Here is a 25,597-nt window from a genome sequence, read left to right on the forward strand (position 1 = left end):
TAAATTAAAATTGTAAAATTCTAAATCTTGAGGACATAGGAGCCTCTATGTTTTTAGAAATGTCTTGATTAAAGTAGGGGAAAAAACATGGAACTCTAAATGAGAAGAAGATAGAAGCTTACTTATAAGGAGAAGAACAAAACGTTTAGACGAGAAGTATATTTAGGGGGATTCTAAAAATATTCTTTTTGTAGTTGCAATTTTATTTATTGCAAACTAATGCTTAATATGTGAGTTTAGTAATTTTCTTTAAAATTACTTTTCTATCTATTTTAACTCTAACTTGAACTTGGTTGATGCACATCAAAAGGGAGAGATTGTTGGACTTGGTGTTGGTGTGATCAACAAGTCAAGTTAGGTCCGGTGGACGAGAAGAACGTGCGTGGCGTTCGAGGGGTGAGAAGCCGAGGTGGAAGCCTGCTCGAGGAGAAGGCCAGAAATTGGGTTCAGGTGAGTCCTATTTCGGTTGGTCGCAATCACCCAAGTGAATGAAACTTTGGAAGCTAAAAAGAAGAAGAAGAAAAGCTGGAATGACAGCTGGAGACGCCCTCAATAGTTGTTGGAGGCGCCTCCAACATTCGCATAATGAAGGCACCCTCAATGGCATTGAGGGTGCCCTCAACAGCCTTGGAGGCTCCCTCAATGCCTTTGAGGGCGCCTTCGATCTGGCTAAAGTGACCGTTTGTAATCGTATAAAGTTTTATCCGTCACCCCCTTGGAGGCATCCTCAACCCCTTTGGAGGCGCCCTCAAGACTCGAGATCGATTTGCAGGCTATTTAGTTAGCCCAATAGTTCTAAGCTTCAAAGTGTAAAAGACTTCTCCGCCTTCAGCAAAAGGAGATCTTCTACTGCGCTTTTGTCACTGCCCTGGATTAACAACCCTCTTGGTTGTAACCAGGTTAAGTTCTTGTCTTATGCTTAATTTCTATTTCTTTATTTGTTATTATTTTTTCTATTGCTTTTCTGAGTTGAAATCTGAGGAGGGTATAGTTTATTTTTGATTTCAGCAATTCACCCCCCTCTTGCCAGCCTCCGCTGCACCTACAAACAGTGGCATGAATAAATCTTAGATTATTTAAGGAATTAAATAATCTAAGATTTAACCTTTCGTGACAAAGAGGAGATGGGGAACGTAGGTGGAGATTCAACTTTTCGTGTGTGTGATCTTTTGCCTGTGGTCGTAGCCTCCTTATATAAGAGTTGAGACAAATGGTAGCATTAATGATTATTATTTGTCATCTGTGTAACGCCAACATTTCACTCGGCTGCATTTTAATGCATTTGTTTCACTCGGTTGCTTTAATGCATCTGTTTCACTAAACTGCATTAATCTTTCTTTAATGCTTCTGTTACACAAGAAGCAAAAAGGTTTATGTGGCAAAATATTGGTTGTTCCGCTTGGGCAAATTTTACTCGACCGGTCTGACATTCGGCGCGTGTAGGTCGTGCTTGCACACAAGTCAACATGGTTCAGTGCAATCTGAGCTCTAGATTTACACCCCCCTGCACACCCACACTGAGAGAGAGTCTCTCCCCATGTATTTGTTCACATCCTCAATGCATGTGAATCAATATAAACTAACCAACATGTCTTGAAGCTCCCAATGTGGAATTAAAGTCTCATTCACAATGGAGCTCTATGCCTCTTCCACCTCTTCTCCATTCACATATATCGAACAATTTCCTACATGAATGGAGATAAGGTATGTGATAGCATTCAGCAGTTGAGTCAAGTATAGGATAGGTAGATTTTACCCTTTGAACCTTCGCTTATGGGATCTGTTTGCTTACTGGCCGATAGTAGACGTGATGTCTTTGAGCTGTTCTATCGTCTGTGTAAGTATTGACATATCTCACCCAAGACTCTCCCTAATACAACTAAGTTCTCATGAATGTGTTCGTTCTTGGCCATGAATATGTCTGGTTCTGTGAGAATCTCTAAGAATTATGCCTCCAATTCTCTTCAAAGTGACCCCACTTCTTTCTCACATAGGTGATTCCTTAAGAGTATTCCACATTACTCTTCTTGGATCATTAAAAGTCGTGTGCTTAACCTCCATCATTCACTGATTCATTGGGTCGTTCCTCTATAGTGTATTTAGTCAGTGCAAATTAGTTGTCCCTTTGAACCTAGTTCTTGGGATCTCCAGTCAGTATAGGTTGGGTACCCTCTGCACTGATCGCTGACAATGACATCAAGCTCATTCCTCGTGATGAGCTCACAACTAACTATCGATTTAATCCTTTGGTTAGTGAATTCGCTAGGTTATCCTTTGACTTCACATAGTCAACAGTGATAACTCCTGTTGAGTGTAGTTGTCTCATAGTATTATGTCTACGATGTATATGTCTAGACTTACTATTATACAGAAGGCTCTGTGTCCGACTAATTGCTGATTGACTATCGCAATGTATGTAAATTGTCGGCATAGGTTTCGGCCATCGTGGAATATCTTCTAAGAATTACTGTAGTCATTCAGCCTTTTCATCATATTTGTCAAGAGCTACAAACTTAGATTTCATCATGGATCCAGTTATTATGGTTTGCTTAGAAGATTTTCAAGAAATGACTGCACCTTCCAGAGTGAATACATATCTACTCGTAGACTTAGAGTCTTTTATGTTAGATATCCAACTTGCATCGCTGTATCTTTTGATCACAGCAGGATATCTCGTATAGCGCAGACCATATTCACGAGTATACCTTAAGTATCTCAGTACTCTTGTTATCCCTTTCCAGTGCTCAACACTGGGATTACTCTTGCAACTACTCAGTTTACTTACTGTGTAGGCCAAGTCTGGTAGTGTACAACTTATCACGTACATCAGACTTCCAATCACTCGAGAGTACTCTAGCTGAGGGATACTTTCACCTCAAATTTTCGATAGATGTTAATTCATATCTATCGACGTTCGTGCCAACGCAGTATCACCTTTGGTGAATTTCTCAAGAATTTTGTCCACGTAATGGGGCTGACTAAGAACAAGTCTTTCTGTCGTTCTAAGAATTTTGATTCCTAAAATCACATCAGCTAAGCCCATGTCTTTCATGTCAAATTTTGAGTTCAACATATCTTTAGTGGATTTGATTATCTTATCATTACTCTCAATGATAAGTATGTCATCTACATATAGGCACAAGATGACATAGTCACTCTCTGTGACTTTCATATAGACACATTTATCACATTCATTAATCTTGAATCTACATTCCTTTATGGTATTATCAAATTTCTCATGCTATTTCTTTGGTGCTTGTTTCAAGCCATATAATGACTTCACCAATTTACAAACCTTGTTTTTCTATTTTGGCATAAAAAACTCCTCAGGTTGCTCCATGTAGATTTCCTCTTCTAAATCCCCATTTAGATAAATTCCATCTCAGATGCAATTGCCTCTCTCAAATGAGGTCCATCGGAAGAGCTTACAGTTTCTGCGTAACTTCAAGGCTCACTCTACAATATGAAAGTGATAAAATCTGATTCATAGGTTTTTTCTACCTGAGCTTTTTTGCTCCGTCTAAGATCAACCTCCACTGGTTCATCACCATTATCTCCACCTTGTGTTTTATATGCTTGTTTTGAGGAGCTAGCATCCTCTCGGGTCTTATACGGAAACACATGCTCAAAGAATAAGGTATTTCTTGATTCTATTATTGAGTTCTTATATATCTCCAGTATTTGTGATTCATACACAACAAATCGATAAACACTGCTGTTCTGTGCATATTCAATAAATATGTAATGAACAGTCTTTGGTCCTATCTTAATCCTTTTCAGATCAGACACTAAAATTTTGACAGGACACCCCCACATTCGTAAATGTTTATAGGACAGTTGTCTTCCATTCCATAACTCATAAGAGCTTTTATCTATTTTTTTCTGGGGCACCATATTTAAAAGGTAATTAGTTATTAACACAGTTTCCCCCCACATAAGCTTTGGCAATTTAGAGCTCAATAGAAGATCATTCATCATCTCCTTTAGAGTTTGATTCTTTCGCTCAGCAAATTCATTTTGCTGAGGAGTATAAGGAGCTGTTGTTTCGTGTCTGATCCTATGTTTAACACACAACTCAGTGAACGGTGATACATATTCACCGCCTCGGTCACTTCAAACCACCTTAATTTTTCTATTAAGTTGGTTTTCAACCTCATTCTTATAGAGAACAAATTTCTCTATAGCTTCATCCTTACTTTTGAGAAGATACACATAACAGTATTTTGTGTTATCATCTACAAAAATGATGATGTATTTATTCTCACCACGTGTTGATGTCCCTTTAAATATAGATCTGCTACATTAACGACCCCCTAATGCCGGCCCCACGGATATGGAGGGAGGTACATGCAGGTACACAGGCGTCAGGTGCATGGTGAGGTAAACTCCAGGTCGTCAGTTCCTGAGAATCGACCCTTGGTTATTACGCTAGAGATGTCATGCGTCCACCATCTATGCTACGTCCTAGGGGCATTGGTGTACCTTTAAGGTCACACACGTCAGTGTGGATTAGCCCGAGTGGTTCATTACTTCTTTCAACATGTTGAAAGGATGACCTCGTCAATTTCGCTTCAACATAAATCTCACACTTATGTTTCGGGTCAAGATGAAATGTAGGTATGCTCTACATATTTATTAATATATGCAACACATTTTAGTTAACATGCTCTAGTCCAACATGCCACAAACATGAAGACTCAAGCATATAAGTGGAAGAGTTTTCATTTTTATTTATCTTAGGTATAATCGCCATTACATTGAGCTTAAACAACCCATCAAATACATAGACTCTTCTTACAAACATTTAATCTTTAGACAGTACAACTCTATCTGACTCAAAAATAATGCAAAAGTCCTTGCCCGAGGTCATCTTCAGTGCCACTTTTCCTTGTCCCATAATGTCCGAGGTTGTTGAGTTCTCTATGAACAGCTTGTCTCTCGTGACTTCTTCGAAGTTGTGGAGCAGCTCTTTGTTGCAGCACACATATCTAATGGCTCTAGTATCGATCCAACATTGTCACGGGTTTAAATCCATTAGGTTCAACTCAGAGACCATATCACAGAGGTTTTCCATTTCTGGTCTCTTGTTCAAGTTGACCTCTTGCTTCTTCTTCTTCGGCTTTCTGCACTCAGAAGATTTGTGACTCACTCGATCATAGTTGAAGCACTTCCCAGAGAACTTCTTCTTGCTAATGCCTCCTCTCGGTCCCATCTTGGAAGACTTGGGGTTCTTCCGTTTCGAACTTTGACCGTGCTCGACCACGTTAGCTTTCATAGTAGCCTGAGAGAACAACTTTCTCTCTGAACTCTTGTTGTCTTCTTCAATGCGAAGTCTAACAATGAGTTTCTCCACATTCATCTTCTTCCGCTTGTGCTTCAGGTAGATTTTGAAGTCCTTCTAGCCGGGAGGTACCTTCTTAATGATAGCAGCCACCTGGAAGGTTTCACTCAGAACCATCCCTTCTGAGTGAATCTCGTGCAAGATCATGTGAACCTCTTGGACTTGGCTGATCATCGTCTTGGAGTTAATCATCTTGTAATCTAGGAATTGGCTCACAATGAATTTCTTGGCCCCCTATATCCTCCGTCTTGAACTTCTTATCCAAGGAATCCCACAACTCCTTAGCCATTCTTTTCATGTTATACACAACGTACAACGAGTCGGCAAGACAGTTAGGGATGCAGTTTTGGCAAAGGAACTCAGAATGAGTCCATGCTTCCACTGCACTAATGGTTTGCGCATCAGCATTCTCAGCACGCTTGGGAGGGTCCTTGGTCAATAATCGAGCCAGATTAAACGTGGTTAGGTAAAAGAGCATCTTCTGCTGCCACCTCTTGAAGTTCAGTCCACTGAACTTCTGTAAGTTTTCCCCGTGACTGATTGACACAGTTCCAATTGGGGCAAAGGGGTCTGCACGTGTTGAATCCGTTGCACCTCAACATTCTGTTTTGTGGTCATCTCAACAGAATTGAATCTGTTTCAAGATTATTAGCAAAAATAATCTATTGTCAGAGATTTTTGGAGACTTAGTTGAATTTAAATTACACGAAATAAATTCAACTTATCTATTGAAATGATCTGAGCTGATAATCTTAGGCTGTCAGCAAGGGCTAGTGCTTACCAAGTATTGAAAGCAGGCTTCACAGTGGTCGACCGGGTGAAATAGGCTAAGGCCGACCGAAAGTAGAGGCTTAGGCCGACCGAGCGAAGAGGCTAAGGCCAACTGAAAGTAGAGGCTTAGGCCGACCGAGTGAAACTTAAAGCCGATCGAAAGTAGATGTTTAGGCCGACCGAGCGAAGAGGCCAAGGCCGACCGAAAGTAGAGGCTTAGGCCAACTGAGCGAAGCTTAAAGCTGACCAAAAGTAGAGGCTTAGGCCGACCGAGCGAAGCTTAAAGACGACCGAGTGAAGAGGCAGACCAAGTGAAGTTTAAGGCCGATCGAGCGAAGAGACCGACCGAGCGAAGCTTAATGCCAACCAAATGAAAAGTCCGACCGAGCAGCTGACCAAGCGAATCGAAGATTTCTGCCGAGCGAGTTGCTGTCAAACAACAGAGCGAAGCCTAGAAAGCGATCGGACGAGTGAACTGAGTAAATAGAGTAAAAAATACACAAGTCAACATGATTCAGTGTAATCTGAGCCTTGGATTTGTACCCACCTTGCGCACTCACACATGAAAAAGAATCTCTCCACATGTATTTGTTCACATCCTCAATACATATGAACCAATATAAACTAACTAACATACCTTGAAACTCTTAATATGAGACTAAAGTCTCATTCATACCTCTTCCACCTTCTCTCTATTCACATATATCTAACAACCTTCACTCATAATTCTTTGTTTTTCTCACTGCTGCAATCCATATGATCGATCTCAGCACTCAGAACAAGCATAAGATAGGAATATCTACAACCAAAAAGGAGTTTCACTACTCTGCTACAGCCTCTGCATGCTGACCGCAATGTTGAGGTTAGCGGTGGCAGTCAATATTTTGAATGAAGAATAGGGAAGGAATCATGGAACAAGATATGAGAGAGGGAGCTTGAAGAAAGAAACCATAAACATAGACTTGCAGTAGGTGTTTGCCGAAGAAGAATGATCGGACAAGAAGAGAGACAAATGGAATCGGGGAAATAAAGACAGCGATGCACGACTAAGATTTTGACCAGAGCGGCAGAGGGTTGACACTGCGGGGGACAACGTCACGGTTGAGGTGTCATAAGGGGATGGAAAGTTCTTCCAAGAAACTGGTAGATACAAGATCACTAGTGACAATGCTCCAACCAAGATCATAGGGAAAAAAACAAAATAGCAAAGGCACAGTATCAAAAAATAATAACAATGATGATAATTACAAGGTCACTTCATTTTTCCGAAAATACTCTTACTTTTGACTTAGTTATAGCAACTACAACTAACTACTATAACATATAACAATAACTAAATAGCTACTGCAACATAAAAAAACTTATTATTTCATTTTAATCAAAATTATAATACTCAAAGCACTATTATATAAATATACTCTTTATCAACATTATTTAAACTTCATCAAAATCACTTGAAACAATTATAGAAACTACTTAAGTAGTTGTTACGAAATCATAACTAAATCTAAGATTATAAACGAGCCAAGATAAGTCAAACTGTATCATATTCAAACTTATTAGACAAGGTAACTAAGTCAAACTAAGTCAAGCCTAAAATGAACTAGGTCGTTGAATAATTATTCAAGCTTGGCTTGATTTCTTTTTTTTTTTAATGAGTTTGTGCTTGATTCCTTTAAATGTTATTGAGCTCTTAATTCAAGTTCATTTGATTGTTTGTAACTTTTATATTTTAAGCTTGTTTGATTGTTTATTGAGTTTGATAATACAAAATTATTTGTTTATTTTGAAAGTTTCTTTATTTATTTAGCACGTTGATTGTAATTTTATTGATGAACATGGTTTGTTCATGAATGTTATTTACGAACATTAACAAACTGAACACATATGTGTTCAAACTTGTTTGTTTAATTTAATTAGTTGTTTAATATTATTTATTTAATTGATCATGAGTGTATTAATGAATATAAGCAAGCTTTTATCAAGACGAACACTAAGCTTGTACATGAATGTTCAATTGATTTATCACCTAATTAAATTCTAAATCTTAAATCCTAAAACTTTTATTCTTTAAACCCTAAATATTTTTTAACAATTATTTTTTATCAAAATCATTTTAAATTGGTTAAAATTACTTTAGAATAGTTTTAAAAGTTACGAAGTAGCTGTAACACAATTATAGGTAAATTCTAAATTACACTATTAATCTTTGGTTGGTCAATTTTTTTTAAACTTCATCAAAATCACTTTAAAACAATTCTAGAAGTTACAAAGTAGTTGCTACATAGTTATAGGTAAATTCTAAAACCTTGAATCTTAAATTCTAAAATGCACTATTATATCAAAATATTCTTAGTCATTTTGGTCAAATTTATTTAAAGCTCATCAAAATCATTTTAAATTGATCAAAATTGTTAGGACCTGTACGTGCTAGAGGAAGGGTGAATATCTTCAATCGTTTCTCATCTTCATCAATATCGATGTCACATGTACAACTTTGGGATTTACTTGATATTCGTCTCTTAGACAACTAATCCAATGTCTACTCCTAGTGATCTCCCTCCACTATGAACTTCTCCTTTTAAGACACCTTCTAGAAGCGATAAGCCTCTTACAATATGTTCTTATAAGAACACAACAAGAAAACAAATACAAAGATAAATGAAATAAAAAATGACTTTACAATTAGGAACTTGATTTAGATGCTTTCTTGTTGCTTAGAAATGCTTCTTGTTAATCCAAAAATGCATCAGTATCTTGCCTCAGAATCTCCAAAACTAGCCTTGAAAATTTTCTCGAAACCCTTCTTTTAAAGCCTTTAGGTTGAGGCTGATTTCCGCCTATCAATCGACTGATCTTACCTATCAGTTGATTGATATGATCTCTGACTATTGAATAGTCACTGAACTTTTTAAAATATGTCTGAGTTGTTGATTATTTGAATATCAGTCGACTGATATCAATCATCAGTTAAGTTAAACAGTCGAATCAACTTGCTTCTGTTCCATTTCTGATCAACCATCAGTCGATTGATGAAATCAGTCTAATCGAATGGTCAGTCAACTTGCTTCTATTCAATTTAGGAAGCCAGCAATCGATTGATATCAATCATCAGTTAATTAATGCCATCAGTTGAATCGAATAATCGAATCGACTTGATTTTGTTCGGTTCCTAAAGTGATCAGTCGCCTTATCAAATCCATCAGTCGACTGATATTGAGTAAAAAATATAGATCTCTGAATGAGCTCTGTTTCACACTAATAATTGTCTTGTTCTAATATCCAAGTCAAAAGTTATGACATTCGAAAGTTTGTTATGTCATTTTCGCATTACTATCAATCGACTAATACTCCTGTTTCAATCTTATTAAAGTCGAATTCATTTTGTTTGGTATCTAATTGACCTCAACCTACCAAGACTTCCTTTGCTTGACATCCAGTTAACCTTGATCTACCGAGACTTTCCATTACCTAACATCTGATCAACCTTAACCTGTTGAGACTTCATTGTTGCCTGACATCTGGTTAACCTTAACATGTCAGGACTTCATGTCTAATGTCAACTCCCTGCTAGACTTCCGATTGCCAAGTGTTCAGTCAACCATGACCCACTTGGACTTTTCTCTTGTCAACTACCTGTTGAACTTCCAATCATCAAGTGTCCGGTCAACCGTGACTTACTTGGATTTTTCATCTCGTGCCAACTCCATATTAGACTTCCGACCACTAAGTGTCTGGTTGACCGTGTCACTTGAACTTTTCATATCTTGTCAAATATTTTGTCAACTTTGATCTTTTTAACTTTTTGCTTAGCCAACTTAACATATTAATCAACTATCAAGTATTTAGTCAATCTTTACCTACTTGATGTGTCACTCGACCAACTAACATATTGATCAAATATCGAAATCCTAACTCGAGTCAACTTGAGCTTAGTCAACCTTGACCAAGGGTCGATTGTATCAATAAAAATCATTTTGAAAATAATTATAAAAGCTACTAAGTAATTGTTATAATACCACAATAATATTATATTAACTATTACACATTATAACAACTACTATGTATTTTTTAATGAAAAAGTAAATATATATCATCAAAAGGATGCACAAATATACAAAAGCAATCATGAATTACCTCATGTCGTTTCTGATGAAATGTCAGATCTGAAAGGGAAGCCATGGTATAGTGTACATAAGCTCGCTCATCTACCCTTATATTACTCTTTCTATGCATCATGCTTCAGTCGCCTACACATATTCCATATGGGATATTGAAGATGAGGTATCAACCAAGCTCTATCATCTCGGTCAAAGTAGAAACATTGTCTCTTGTAGGCGTCTTAACTCACGTGTGGCACAACATCATCTATGTCTAACTCGCATGACCCAACATCCAGTGGCGGATCCAGACAAAAAAGGAAGAGGGTGCTTAAAGAAGGGAGCTGAAGCTTGTCTTCCTTCTCGCTACCCCTCGGACTGCAGTATACTGGTGGAATTTTCCGGGAACGAGGGGGTGCTCAAGCACACCCCCACTCCCCCTAGATCCGCCATTGCCAGCATCATCATTGTTTATCTCGCATGTAGCTCAGCATCATCTATATCAAACCTACATCCTCTCAAGTTTGGATTCGAGACATGTGTCCTCCCATATCTCAAGCCACACAAGCTAGGGTCTCGATCGCTATCTGCACATCATGGGATCATCTAAAGTCGTGTCCCCAAAGCCCCCAAAATCACTTTTAGCAAGTGACTAATTATTAATGGATTTGATATGCCTTTAATACAAATCTTTTACTGTAAACTAGAAAAATAGGATTGATTTTGGTACATATTATAGTCATAGCTGTTATAATAACACTAAAAATAAATGTATTCTCGAAAAGTAGAATGCATTGTGATTGCTTTTAAAAAAAAATGTTGTTTTAAGCGTCCATTTGAGTTTTATTCAATTAAAAAAATCAATGTCTGTTTTATTTAAAGTATGCATTTCCTTTAAAAACAATTAAAAATAATATTTTATCTATTTTTCTTACCTAAAATACGCCTTCATACTTCATCTCAAAATTGATGTTTTATATAAAGTAACTTTAAGATATTATTTTAATTAAAATAAAGATTTTTTATTTTATAATTAAAATTAAATCAAAACAACTACCTTAAAGCAGTTTTAACTCGACTGTTAATAAGTATGCAGTTCTCAGAATAGTTCCCACGTGGATCACACATACAAATTTTAAGTAGAAATTTATAGGTAAAACATTATTTTAATTTTATTCTTTTTCAAACTGGGATCCTGACTATTTTTTTATTTTCTGCCATCATAATTTATAATTTATTTATTTTTTTAACTAGCAGTCCGATTAATACTGAGATTTTCTATCCCATGAATTTTTTTCATTAATTAGCTGAAAATACTTGCAACGAATGACTAATAGTCTAATATCTTAGGTTGTCAATGAAAAAAATATCCTCCAATATATTATAGTTGAAAATTAAATCATAAATATTTAAGAGACTATATGCACTATCGAACACTGTAACCCAGGAATCATCACAATTTATAAGTACATTCTACATTGCTGCGCTTGTGTTGCTAACTAAGTATTTAATTGCACAATCACTAACAAACCATATTATATATACATATACTCCAAATAAAGTTATTAAAAGTATCATTAGATTTGATCAATCTTAATTCGTTAGCCCTTCAATCTTGGTCTCTTCCTAATAAAATAATATAGAGTTTGGAATTATCTCCCATAACATTTAAGATTTTACAATATCAAATGGGCATGTGCATCTTATTAGGCCTCATTAAAATCCATAAGAGAATTAATTATTCAAGATTGCATCCCACATCTCTTAAAGTACATAACGAGGAATTAAAAAGTCTTATTCTTATCCTCCGTAAATTTAATAATGTTTATTTATATAAAAAATGTACTAAAATTTTCATGATTTGAATTACAGAAAAATAAACGAAAATTTATCAAAGGGGTTTGGTTTGAAATTAATTATAAGACGTACCGAATCCAAAAGACGTATCTCTTTTTAATTTTACTCCTCTATCAATACCAGTGACTTTTTCCTTTCTTCTTTCCACGTAACAATTTATTTTCTCTTAAATTAAATAAAAATTTTCTTTGTCGTCCTTTGATGCCTGAACGATCTGAATCAATATTATCATGGGCCTGATTTAATTAAGATCAGATCCAACGTAGACCTGATCTAAATTAAATCAGGTTCATAATAATATTAATTTAGAATTAGATCATCCAGTTGAGCCTAATCTAAATCAAATCAGGTCCAGATGACCTGAATTGGCACTATCATGAGCGTAACTGAAATCCACTTATTAACCTAAATAAGTCTGATTAGATATATTTCAAATTCTATAAGCTTTTCATATTACAAAGAGCCGAACAATATTGTCCATTACTTATTTCAAACTCTCAAAGGTGTTATGATGTTATATTAATTTTCAGTTAGAAATTAGAATATGATCCTAGTCTCTTTGGAATAGTCACTAGAGGGATATATTTATTTTGACTATGTTAAAATTTAAATTTTAGATGGTAAGTTGATAATATCTTAACTTGTCGTGAGGAAATATTATTGCATGTATATAAAAGGTAAAGTAGAGAAATTGAATGCATAGGTGAAGGGAAAAAAAACAAAAGCTTTAAAAAAAATAAGATTTAGTAATGCATGAAAAAGATATATTTTTTTTTGGGCGTTTTAAAATTTTAGGATACTTTTGAATAATCCTAAACTTAGGAATCTCTTTTAGGTAATTTCTGAAAAATAAAAAAATACAGTCTAATACATGATTCTATCAATTTGAATTCGTCCTCGAGATTATGGTGTTACAGTAGGATATTCAAGTTGTCATTTAGATACTCATAATTTGAACCTCAATTACGATGTATTTGAAGGAATTTTTCTTCTAAATGAAAGGCGTAATCAAGAGATATTAGATTTCTGGACTGACCACGACGTGCACTTTTTAATTTATCCTGATGATCGATAAAAAACTTTTATAAAATTAAATCGATCATCCAAACATAATCACTAAGACTAAATGAGATTATCATTCTACCCATTTGAATAATGTGAAAAAGTAATGTGAGATTGGATGGATACATATTGTATGTATGTTATCATTGCATAATGTTATTTTTTCCATTCGAATAAGGGATTTGAAGGGCACTATAATGTGATTTCAAGGTTACACGATATCCAATTTAACATTAAACTAAAGTTTTTTTTTTTAAAAACTATAATATAAAATTCATTTTATTTTAATTATATATAGATTTATATTTATAAATTTATGTTATTGTCTATGTTAAAATTTAGGCGAATACTTTTTTGATAAAAGGAAATAATTTCTCCAAATGACCTATTTATAATTTCCTCTTCTTTTTTTTAACCCCTTCTGGACGAACTAATAATAATATAAAAATGTTTTTCATCCCGAGCGGAGAGTTCTTTTCCTGTTCTTGGTCATGTGTTGTCGTCCTCAAGCCTTCCTCCCGTTGTGGTAGCTGTACTGGTTGCTGCGAGTGTTGCTCGCTTCTCTGTCCTCAACCAAAGATTTCATTTGGGTGTTAAAGCGAGTGGTTCGTCGATCGTTTCCTGTTTGGTGGTCGTCTCCCCAGTTGTGGTGGCGGCGATCGGTAACTCACGCCAAGGTCCGTACCACGGCGTGGCGCTGAGTGGACTGCGAAAAGCCAAGCAACACTTGACTTCCGTTCGACATTTGCTGCGCAACCTCCTCGCCTTCCTTCTCATGATTCGAGTTGGCGTGGTACTTTTTTTTTCCTCCCTCGGTTACAACGCCAATGAGATGCGTTAGATCGTCAGTTTCATGCTCGATTCCACTTCTCTTCAGCGAAACCGCTCACCCACCTATTTGCTGTGGCTTTGGCGAGATGCTTGCTCAATTCTGAGCCTTCTGTGGAACTGCTGGATCTGCCCCCTTTTGTGTAATTTAGGAGGATAGTGCTGTAATTTGGGCCGCCTTCTGAGGAGGAGTAGATCTGATTTGGCTCCACCCTCCGTGGTTCTATTTCGGCAGTTGTTGGTCTGGATCTATGTGATAAAGTTGAATCTAGCTTTCGTATGAGAGAGTTCCTTGTAGCATTCGTGGTGAATTTCTCCTGCGAGATGTCGCTCTGACGGTAACTTATACTTCAGATTTTGGTTACGCTTAAACCCTATCTGTGAATGAAGAAAGATTGAATTTTCTTCTGGTAATTTCACTTGTTTTTTTAATCTAATTTTTGTCCCGAACTATCTGTAAATGCAGTCTTCGTAATTCTTGATTATATTTGGAGAGTTAGTCCCTTTCAAGTCGTATTGCAGTCACTTTTTGGGGTTTAAATATCAAGTTTTAACAATCTGATTTTCCAATCTGCAGGGACTGAAAGAGGAAAGTAAGGAAAGTGAGAGCTAGCATTGATGTCGAAGATTGGTACACTTGAGTATCGCCAAATTTCTCCTGCACCTTCTTCCTCGTCTTCTCAATCTCGGTATACTGTTTGTGGACTCACTTTATAGGAATTTATGTATTTACTTTTATTTTATCCGTTATAAGTACTAGAATACTTGTTTCATACCTTTCTTTCTTTTGCTTTTCTCTCAATGTTGGTAGCCAATGGCAACAACTTACAAGTCTTGGCATCTATTGTCTTTTCTATAGTGAATCAAATGGTATGGATGATCCTGAGGATACAATTAGTAGTGTTGCTCGTTTCTTGGAGCAGCTTCATGCAAATTCATCCTCCCCAAAAGAGAAAGAGCTAATAACAGCACACTTGCTTGCAATTGCAAAAAAGCAGAAAGATGGTAGGGCTTCAATTGGAACCCATTCTCAGGCCATGCCATTGTTGATCTCAGTTCTCAGAAATGGGACGCCAAAAGCAAAGGTAAATGTTGCCACCATTCTTAGTGCACTCTGCAAGGAAAGTGACTTGCGTGTTAAGGTCCTTTTAGGGGGTTGCATACCACCATTACTTTCACTTTTGAAATCTGAATATTTGGAGGCAAGGAAGGCAGCAGCTGAAGCTATCTTCGAGGTGTCTTCAGATGGCCTTTCAAACGATCATATTGGCATGAAAATATTTGTCACTGAAGGTGTTGTGCCTACCCTCTGGGATCTGCTTAATCCCAATATTAAGCAAGACCACGTGGTCGAAAGATTTGTTACTGGAGCATTGAGGAATCTTTGTGGAGACAAGGATGGATACTGGAGGGCCACACTTGAAGCTGGAGGTGTGGAGATAATTACAGGCCTTCTGTTGTCTGGTAACACAGCTGCCCAATCGAATGCCGCTTCCCTCTTGGCTCGTCTGGTCTCAGCATTCAATGACAGTATTCCCAAGGTCATAGATGCTGGAGCTGTTAAAGCCCTTCTCCAACTTCTAGGACAAGACAATGATATTTCTGTGTGCGCTAGTGCTGCCGATGCTTTAGAAGTCTTGTCGTCGAAGTCAACTATGGCTAAAAAAGCCATGGTGGATGCAGGTGGTCTTCCAATTTTAATTGGAGCAGTGGTAGCACCTTCAAAGGAGTCCATGCAAGGAGAGTCTGGCCATTCTCTACAAAGCCATGCTCTCTGTGCTTTAGCAAATATATGCAGTGGCATGTCATCTCTTATACTTTATCTTGGAGAACTCTCCCAAACCCCTCGCTTTGCTATTCCCGTTGCTGATATAACTGGTGCTCTTGCATACTCTTTGATGGTTTTTGAGAGCAAGGAAGAAAGGGCATTTGATCCAATTCAGATTGAGGAAATTTTGATGAATCTACTGAAATCCAGAGATAATAATAAACTGGTTCAGGATAGTGTTCTTGAGGCTTTGGCCAGCCTGTATGGAAATGTTTCACTTTCCTATCGAATTGATCATTCAGATGCAAAAAGGGTGCTTGTTGGGTTAATAACCATGGCTTCTGCTGATGTGCGAGATTATCTTGTTCTTTCACTGGCAAAATTGTGTTGTGACAAAGTTGGAATATGGGGGGCGCTTGGAGAGAGAGAGGGCATTCAACTACTAATAGCGCTGCTGGGACTTTCCAGTGAACAACACCAGGAATATGCAGTTTCTTTGCTAGCGATTTTGACCGACCAAGTGGATGACAGCAAATGGGCAATTACAGCTGCCGGTGGAATCCCTCCTCTAGTGCAACTATTGGAAATTGGATCCCAGAAAGCAAAGGAGGATGCAGTCCATGTTATGTGGAACTTGTGCTGTCACAGTGATGACATTCGTGCTTGTGTTGAGAGCACTGGGGCTGTTCCAGGTCTCTTGTGGGTATTGAATACTAGCAGTCCAAAGGCGCAAGAAACATCTGTGGAGACGCTCAAGAAGCTGATAAATTATGTTGACTCTGGCACCATTAATCAACTGTTAGCCCTTCTAGTTAGTGATGATAATCTTAGTTCCAAGACACATGCTATAATAGTATTGGGTCATGTGCTTACAATAGCTTCATATAAGGACTTGGTACAGAAAGGGACACCTGCCAACAAAGGACTTAGATCTCTGGTGGACGCTCTTAACTCATCCAATGAAGAAACTCAAGAATGTGCTGCTTCTGTTCTAGCTGATTTATTCAGTGTCCGTCAAGATATTTGCGACAGCCTGGCTACTGATGAAATAGTCCATCCTTGTATGAAGCTTTTGACTAGCAATGATCAAGTTGTTGCAACACAGTCAGCTCGAGCTTTGGGTGCATTATCCCGTCCAACCAAAGCTAAAACTACTAATAAGATGCCTTACATCACAGAGGGTAATGTTGAGCCTCTCATTAAGATGGCTAAAACATCAACAATAGATGCTGCTGAAACTGCTGTTGCTGCTTTGGCAAATCTGCTCTCAGATCCACAGATTGCTGAAGAAGTATTGGCAGAAGATGTGTTATCTGCTTTGTTGAGAGTTCTAGGAGAAGGAACACCTGAAGGCAAGATGAATTCCTCTCGAGCACTTAATCAGTTATTGAATCACTTTCCTGTTAGTGATGTTCTCATGGAAAGTTCTCAATGTCGTTTTATAGTTCATGCACTTGCAGATTCTTTATCACACATGGGAATGGCTGGGACTATTTCAGATTCACTTGATGTGCTAGCTATGTTAGTCAAAACAAAATATAGTGTTAACTTCTTATATTCACATTGCAGTTGCAAAGCCCTAGTTGAGGCTCCAGCAACCTTGGAGCCATTGGTTCAAACTCTAGCTGTAGGTCTTCCCACGGAGCAAGATAAGGTTATTGAAATCCTTTCGAGGCTCCAAGATCAACCTCTTGTACTTGGTGATCATTTGGCAGTTAAGCCACAGTCCATAGTTTCACTTGCACAGAGGGTTATGAACTCTCATAGCATGGAAGTAAGAATTGGTGGGACTGCTCTTCTCATTTGTGCTATGAAGGAGCACAGGAGGCAGTCACTGGTCATTCTAGATGCACCAGGACTCTTACAGAAGCTTGTTTATGCCCTGGTTGATATGTTGAAACAACAACCAATGCCCATCTCCCCAGATGACAAAGCCTGGGGTGGCAGAAATTTTACAGAAAGAAATGTGTTTCATCATGAAGATGACGAATATGATTTACCTAATCCAGCAAAGTTTTTGGAAGGAACAGTTGCCTTAAGTTTGCTTGCTATCATTTCTTCTTCTCATGCTAAGAGCAAACTTACAGTTTTGGAGGCTGGTGGAGTGGAGGTTCTTTCAGATAAGCTTGCAAGTTATAGTGCTAATCCTCTGGTCTGATGCTAAGCTTTTCTATTGGTTCATTTCTTCTCTATGTATATTCTATTCAGTTGCAGAAGTTCACATTGGTTGACAGAGTATTTGCTCCTTTAGCTCATTGACTAATTATAGTCATCGTGGACTCCTTTATCACCAGCCCTGTTATTTTTATTTTATCTATTTTACCACAGGATGTAATTTAACTACTAGTATAGGGTGGATTTAAAAGATTTACCAAACAATTGATTTAGGATTTTAATATCAAGTAAAGAAATAGTTCATATATATGTATATTATTAGAGTTGGACAAACCATTAGCCTTATTTAGTAGTATTCAACACTTACTGGACAACACAGAAGAACAGAAAATGCAATTTCATATGGAGCTCTGCTCTTGGGCTGAGCATCTGATGAACTCATTCTGAGATTTTCATTATTGTTGAAGTTTATGTTTCATGGCATCCTGACATGTAATATTCCTGATAACCCAATTCCCATCAAAACAGTGCTAGAACCAGAATGGTAGTTCCTACTGATCCATTCCTTCACTGATTTTATTTTGTTGGTTTTACCTTCTTTCAGAAGAGTGTGTGTGTGTGTATAGACACCAGCTGTGGCTACATGGAAATTAGTGGTCATAATATTTATTAATATAATTACATACCAACAGAAAAAAAAAATCATGAGATTATTTGAAGTATTAAGACACTATTTGAACAATAATTTTGAGTGGGACCAACTTTACCTTGCCACCATTTTCAGAAATTGTCCTGTCATACTTCCTGATTATCCTCATGCCACATCTCATCACCTTGGTCCTCCCCATTTTGCCTCTCACTAACAAAGACCTGGTTTCCTCTGACCACCTACTTTGGTCATTATGCTGCAAAAGGTGAAATCAGTCCCCCCGACACGCACGCACACACACCATTGGGAGGGAGTAAATCAGGAAACCGAAGCTAGCCATCACATGAAAGGGTAATTCCTCGGTCTTTGTCGGGATTTGACTCTTGCTCAATTCTACAAACCTACTTTGGTCATTATGGTCCAACCTGTACTGGTCATCAACTACCCTATCTTGAACTTGTAAGAAAGGACATGCATGTGAAATGATATGAAATTGAATAACTTGGATTCACCTTGTGGTAAGAAATGAGTCAAGACATGTGCTGGTAGGTACTAGAGCAAAAAAAAGCCTATACTTTTCTGATATACTACAAACTATTGAGTGTAAGATGGAAAGACCAGCAGTAGAACACTTTTTTTTTCATTTAAAGTTTTGTGACAAGGCATTCTCTCATTCTGATTTTGCAAACATTCAATGAGTTGATTGGATTTGGAAACGACACCTTTCTGGTTGCTTGATTGGAATATGCACTCATCTTGCTAGATTCATTAAAAGGATCCAATGCACCGAGATGTTCAATCTATTAGATTGAAAATTGCTCAATCGCTTTGCTTATACATGCTTGATTTTCTATATATTAGCATCTTCTGAGTTTTCATGTTTTGAGTCAAGAGATTGAAGTTCTGTATAATTCTCGCACTCGTAGGAAGGATAATATAATTTACAGTCCTTTTATCTTTACCAGCAGTAAAGAAAATATTTCATAATGACATTCTCTGGGAATAGAAATTCTGGTTCTTGACTTCTTGTTGCAGTTTGGTACATTATTAAGCTTAAACTTTTAATGTACAGGCAGAACTTGAAGAAAATGAAGGCATTTGGATCAGTTCTCTTCTCTTGGCTGTACTTTTCCAGGATTCAGCTGTTATTCAATCTTCAACAATTATGCGCATTATACCTTCTCTTGCTTTCTTGCTGAAATCTGATGAAACCATTGAGAAGTATTTTGCTGCTGAAGCATTGGCTAGTCTTGCTTGTAATGGAAACAAGGGCATCCAGCTTGCTATTGCTAATTCTGGTGCTGTTGGTGGGCTCACAACCTTGATTGGACATGTGGAATCAGATTCACAAAACCTTGTTGCTCTTTCTGAAGAATTTAATTTGGAAAAGCATCCTGGTGAAGTTGTGTTGAATAATCTCTTTGAAATTGAAGATGTTAGGAACGGTGCAACAGCTCGCAAGTCGATACCTTTGTTAGTTGACCTTCTAAGACCAATGCCAGATAGGCCTGGAGCACCGCCAATTGCTATTCACCTTCTGACTAAGATAGCAGAAGGAAGCAAAACAAACAAGCTTGCCATTGCTGAAGCTGGAGCACTAGAGTCTTTGACTAAATATCTTTCCTTGAGTCCTCAGGACTCAATTGAAACCAGTATAACTGACCTTTTACGAATCTTGTATAGCAACACTGAATTGGTTCACCATGAATATTCACTTAATACCTTGAATCAGCTAATAGCTGTTTTAAGAATGGGATCAAGGAGTTCTCGGTATAGTGCTGCTAGGACTTTGCAGGAGCTTTTTGATGTTGAAGATATGAGAGAGACTGAAATGGCCAGGCAAGCTATTCAACCCTTAGTTGACATGTTGAACTCAGGTTCTGAGAAGGAACAACATGCTGCACTTGTTGCTTTAGTCAAATTGACAGAAGGAAATATTTCTAGGGCATCAGCCTTAACTGATGTGGAAGGTAATCCACTTGAAAGCCTATATAAAATTTTGTTGTGTAGTTCATCTTTAGAACTAAAGAGAAGTGCTGCAAAATTATGCTATGTAATATTCGGAAATTCAACTCTACGAACAATGCCAATAGCCTTGGAGTGTGTTGAACCTTTGATATCTCTAATTATATCAGACTCCGGTGTAGAAGTAGAATCTGGTGTTCGTGCTCTAGATAGGCTACTTGACGATGAACACCATGCAGATATTGCTGCAGCTACTGAAGTAGTTGGTCTTCTTGTGAAATATGTTTCTGGTTCAAACTATCAGCTTTCTGAGGCCAGTATAAGTGCTCTTATAAAGTTGGGAAAGGATCGGCCTCAATGTAAACTCGAAATGGTAAATGCTGGTATAATTGGTAATGCACTTGAGATGATGCTTGATGCACCAGTTTCTGTTTGTTCTTCAATCGCTGAGTTGCTTCGAATTCTGACAAACAACAGTGTTATTGCTAAAAGCTCAGCTGCAGCCAAGATAGTTGAACCTCTCTTTTCACTACTAAAACGTCCAAATTTTACCATGTGGGGACAACATAGTGCATTGCAAGCACTTGTAAATATCTTAGAGAAGCCGCAGAGTTTGACAGCCCTGAAGTTAACTCCAAGTCAAGTCATTGAGCCTTTGATATCATTTCTTGAGTCCCCATCCCAAGCCATCCAACAGCTTGGGACTGAACTCTTGTCACATCTCTTGGAACAGGAGCATTTCCAACAGGACATTACTACAAAGAATGCAATTGTTCCTCTTGTACAGCTTGCTGGAATTGGAATCCTGAACCTACAGCAAACAGCAATTAAAGCACTTGAAAGTATATCAGCGAGCTGGCCCAAAGATGTGGCTGATGCAGGGGGAATTTTTGAGCTTTCTAAAGTGATCATCCAGGAAGACCCCCAGCCCAGTCATACTTTGTGGGAGTCAGCAGCACTTGTTTTATCAAGCGTTGTCAAATCTAATCCACAGTACTACTTTAAAGTTTCATTGCTTGTGCTCGTGAAGTTATTGCAGTCAACAGTTGAAGCTACCCTTTCAGTAGCTCTAAATGCTCTTCTTGTTCAAGAGAGAAGCAACTCCTCAAATGCAGTAATGATGGCTGAAGTTGGTGCAGTTGATGCACTGCTTAAACTCTTAGGATCCCACCAATGTGAAGAAGCATGTGGAAGATTGCTTGAAGCAATATTTAACAACGCACGAGTGCGAGAAATGAAGCTTGTAAAAAGTGCAATAACTCCTCTTACCAACTATTTGTTAGATCCACAGGTTATATCACAACCTGCAAAGTTCCTAGTGACTCTCGCACTTGGTAATCTTTTTCAGCATGATACACTTGCTAGAGCAAGTGCTTCTGCGGCTGCATGCCATGCCTTAATTACTCTGCTAGAAGACCAGCCAAAAGAAGATATGAAAGTGGTGGCCATATGTGCTTTGCAGAGTTTGGTTATGCACAGTAGAACAAATAGGCGAGCGGTCGCAGAAGCTGGGGGAATACTGGTAATACAGGAGCTCTTAATGTCCCAAAATACTGAAGTTGCTGGTCAGTCTGCATTGCTTATCAAATATCTATTTTCAAATCATACACTCCAAGAATATGTTTCAAATGAGCTTATAAGGTCTCTGACGGGTAAGTCTGCTATTAAGTTGTAGTATACCTCAACTCTGCATCTGTCTTCATTTAGAGTTTAGTCGACCCCTAATCACCATCTAAACATAATTTGGATAATTGCTTGCAGCTTTCTTTAATTATTTTTTAGAGTGATTTAATTCCATTCCAGCAGCTATAGGACTTCTTGTATCACCTAATGTTTTTGATATTTTGTTTGGTTATCCACACTTCTAATTATTATTTAATTAAAAGTTAAATCCATAGCTCAAGTAGTCAAGACTTTGAAAAGAATAGGAGTTAATTATTTTGAAATCTACCAATTGTTTGCATACTTACATTATATTTCTCCACGTTACTGGTGAAACTCTTAATTGAAAGTAATAGAGTAAGTTTTTTTCAATAAGAGGAATAACAATTAGTGTACCCATATATAAGATTCCAAAATAGTATCAGATTGGTAAAGTAATATTATTAGTATGAAACTAAAATACTGATTCTAACACTTGCCCCTTAAGTTATGATCAACACGTGAAATAAAATAGGAAAGGGCACCCTACAAATAGACTCATAGATCATGCCTAGTTTGGAGAAGTAGAAAAATTGTAGGCATTTGAGTGCTTTGACGGGGAATGTTAAAGTTAGCTTGATATGTGCTTCGAAAGAGTGTAATCTTGTTCTGTAACTCCTCTTCAAACTGAAGATGCTGCGAGAATTTGAGTCTACTATGATGGAAATGGATTGCAAATGAGAGAAGAAAGAAGAGAGTAGGGATCTATGGGAGTCTGTGCCACTGTGTTACCTGTGTCGTGCCCTCAATAGTGGAAATTCTAGAAATCTAGCCTAGGCTTGGCCTTCTTTGATAATGAATTGAAAGTAAAAGAGAGTTTATCCAACAAGAGAATTGTATGTATAAGACTCCACCATAATAACCAATTTTGAATTAGAATTAAGGCATCTTAAGTCAGTATCAAAATCTGATTACGACTTGCTTGCATATAGCCTCAACCAATAAATAAAATTTATCTAAAAATAGGCATGTGACAGTTTATGCATCGGACTATGTTATCCTATTTATTTAAAATTAACATGGAGCAATTTTTCTTAGATTGATATTCATGATTGGAAAATTCACTTTGGATTAAAATTTCATATGGTTAATTTAGGGTTAGTTGTTGGGTGGCCCTCCCTTGGTACTTAAGCTATTAGGCAATAATGCCTAACACCTTCCTGCTCTAGCATGTGGGCCGACCAAACACCACTTGACAATTTCATAAATTAAATAACGTCATTATCAAACTTGATTTATTTCAAACCACCAAGATTCTCAAAAAAATTTAGGCTTATCTAGTTAATTGTCTACCAGACGCTTGTTCTTATTTAGAGTCTGTCTGATCTTCAAGGGACTTAAGCAGGTGGAAGGGAAAGGAAGCAAAGGAATTTTACCAACTTTGTGTATTTGGAAGTCATACTAGTTTCTCTTTCATTTCATTCAAATTCCAAAATGGAAAAGGAGAGAATGATGCAAGTGTGTGTACCAGTTAACAAGACTGGTCGGCAAATATCATCTGTAGACTGTAGAATTACTGACCAGTTGATTGACTACCTGGTAAACAGCAATTGAACTTGGTGGCCCATCAGCAGTGTAACTGACATAATGAATCAGTCATCCTTCCCTTTTTCCTCATTTTCTCTTCCCTTTATCTCCTATACTCTCTTTATCCATCCAAATCAATGGAATATAATGATAAACTTTTTTTTGCCTTATTTTTCATATCTACTTTCACAAGGCCATAAAGGTCCAACAATTCGTATCTTAGGTACTTGATCATAAAGTCAATCAGATAGGATGATTTTCCTGATCTCGCCATGGGGTTGTTCTGGTGGTAAGGGTGTCACACAATGTGCAGAATAAATAACTTGGAATAAATTAGGCTATGCCCTCGTAATGATTTGTCAATTCTAAATCTTTTATTTTGTTTTTTTTTCTTCCGCTGTTTGACCTGTGACCAATTGTTCTTTGTACAGCTGCTTTGGAGAAAGAATTGTGGTCCTCTGCAACTAACAACGAAGAAGTTCTGAGAACCATATATGTGATATTTAGCAACTTCAAGAAGCTCCGCATGTCAGAAGCAGCCACACTATGCATCCCACATTTAGTCGGTGCACTGAGGGGAAGTGAGTCTGCTCAGGAGTCAGTCTTAGATACTCTTTGTTTGTTAAAGGAATCGTGGCCACAGATGAATGAAGATATTGCAAAAGCACAAGCCTTGATTGCTGCTGAAGCCATACCTATGTTGCAAATGTTGATGAAAACTTGCCCACCTAGTTTTCAGGAAAGGGCAGAAAGCTTACTGAATTGCCTACCAGGGTGCTTGACAGTGGTCATCAAACGCGGGAATAACTTGAAGCAGACAATGGGGAGTCCAAATGCTTTCTGTCAGCTTAAAATAGGAAATGGACCTCCAAGAGAGACCAAGGTAATATCACAATCATTGACTAAGAAAAATTTTAGAACTGGTGGAGTGGTGGGTTCTGTGTTTGTGTTTCCTTCATTCATATTTTCAATGAATTTTCAAATAAACATTTAGGTGGTGGGCCATAGTGCATGCCCAGAATGGAAGGAAGCTTTTACCTGGGCATTTGATGTTCCTCCCAAAGGACAGAAACTTTTTATAGTTTGCAAAAGCAAAAGCACGTTCGGAAAGGTAAATGTTTATGAATTTCTTCTATGTTTTAATTTGATTGCACATAATTCTCTTTTAACATACTTGTATCCTAAAGAATACCCTTGGGAGGGTCACCATTCAGATAGACAAGGTTGTTACTGAAGGAGTGTACAGTGGATTGTTCAGCCTCAATCATGACGGTAACAGAGATGGATCTTCGCGGACACTTGAAATTGAGATTGTATGGTCCAATAGGACATCTGGTGATGGCATGTGAGAAAGGTCGGGGATAAAAAAAAAATACGGCTCTTTCATTCAACAGGAATATGAGCCAAAATTCTGATTCGATAATCCTGCATCTTGTATGATTCTCAGAAAGTATGCAAGCCCCAAAGGTGTAATTATTTTGGAATTCATATTTGGCACATTCCGTAACAAGTATGAGAAGGCTGTAAAAGTTTATATGAAGTCAAAGCTCCAGAAGGCGGGATAGTTAGTGTGAGCAGTTGTGTCCTCACATCTATGCAGTTTTGCTTGCTCCGGATCATGAAGATGAGAGGATTCTCCAAGCGTGTACAGTTAAATTATTCTGTAATTAACACGTGTTTCTGATCCAAGAACACTCAGAAGAACAGTGTCAAGGTTGTCTTTCGTCAAGCATAGCAAAAGGCAGCAGCAGTGTTCCTTTGGATCCTGGTATTTAGGGTATTACATCGGCCTTATGTGTCCTGCTTCGTTGTCCTCAAAAGTCTGTACTTGGGTTAACTTTTTCTTAAACATCAAGTTAAGCTCTTGCTTGCACGGATATCTAGCACACTATTTCATATGTATCGTACCGTCA

General features: G+C 37.6%; 1 protein-coding gene across 5 annotated transcripts in view; it reads left to right on the top strand.

Moving 5' to 3' along the window:
- The window catches only part of LOC122001025 (protein CELLULOSE SYNTHASE INTERACTIVE 3), a 27,920-nt gene extending 2,359 nt beyond the window's left edge, over positions 1 to 25,561 (top strand). Inside the window, exons 1-8 of one of the 5 annotated variants that reach the window (XM_042555577.1) lie at positions 13,593 to 13,924; positions 14,009 to 14,369; positions 14,537 to 14,648; positions 14,819 to 17,879; positions 19,564 to 22,108; positions 24,116 to 24,567; positions 24,679 to 24,795; positions 24,872 to 25,561. In XM_042555577.1, the coding sequence (XP_042411511.1) occupies positions 14,578 to 14,648; positions 14,819 to 17,879; positions 19,564 to 22,108; positions 24,116 to 24,567; positions 24,679 to 24,795; positions 24,872 to 25,033 (6,408 nt within the window). In that variant the 5' untranslated portion in view covers positions 13,593 to 13,924; positions 14,009 to 14,369; positions 14,537 to 14,577 and the 3' untranslated portion in view covers positions 25,034 to 25,561. Of the gene's footprint in view, positions 1 to 13,591; positions 14,370 to 14,536; positions 14,649 to 14,818; positions 17,880 to 19,563; positions 22,109 to 24,115; positions 24,568 to 24,678; positions 24,796 to 24,871 lie in introns of those variants that run through there. The other 4 variants (XM_042555579.1, XM_042555574.1, XM_042555575.1 and 1 more) reach the window with 4 other exon arrangements.
- The last annotated feature ends 36 nt before the right edge of the window (positions 25,562 to 25,597 follow it).

The sequence above is a fragment of the Zingiber officinale genome, chromosome 7A, assembly GCF_018446385.1.
Source record: "Zingiber officinale cultivar Zhangliang chromosome 7A, Zo_v1.1, whole genome shotgun sequence".
Lineage (NCBI taxonomy): Eukaryota > Viridiplantae > Streptophyta > Magnoliopsida > Zingiberales > Zingiberaceae > Zingiber > Zingiber officinale.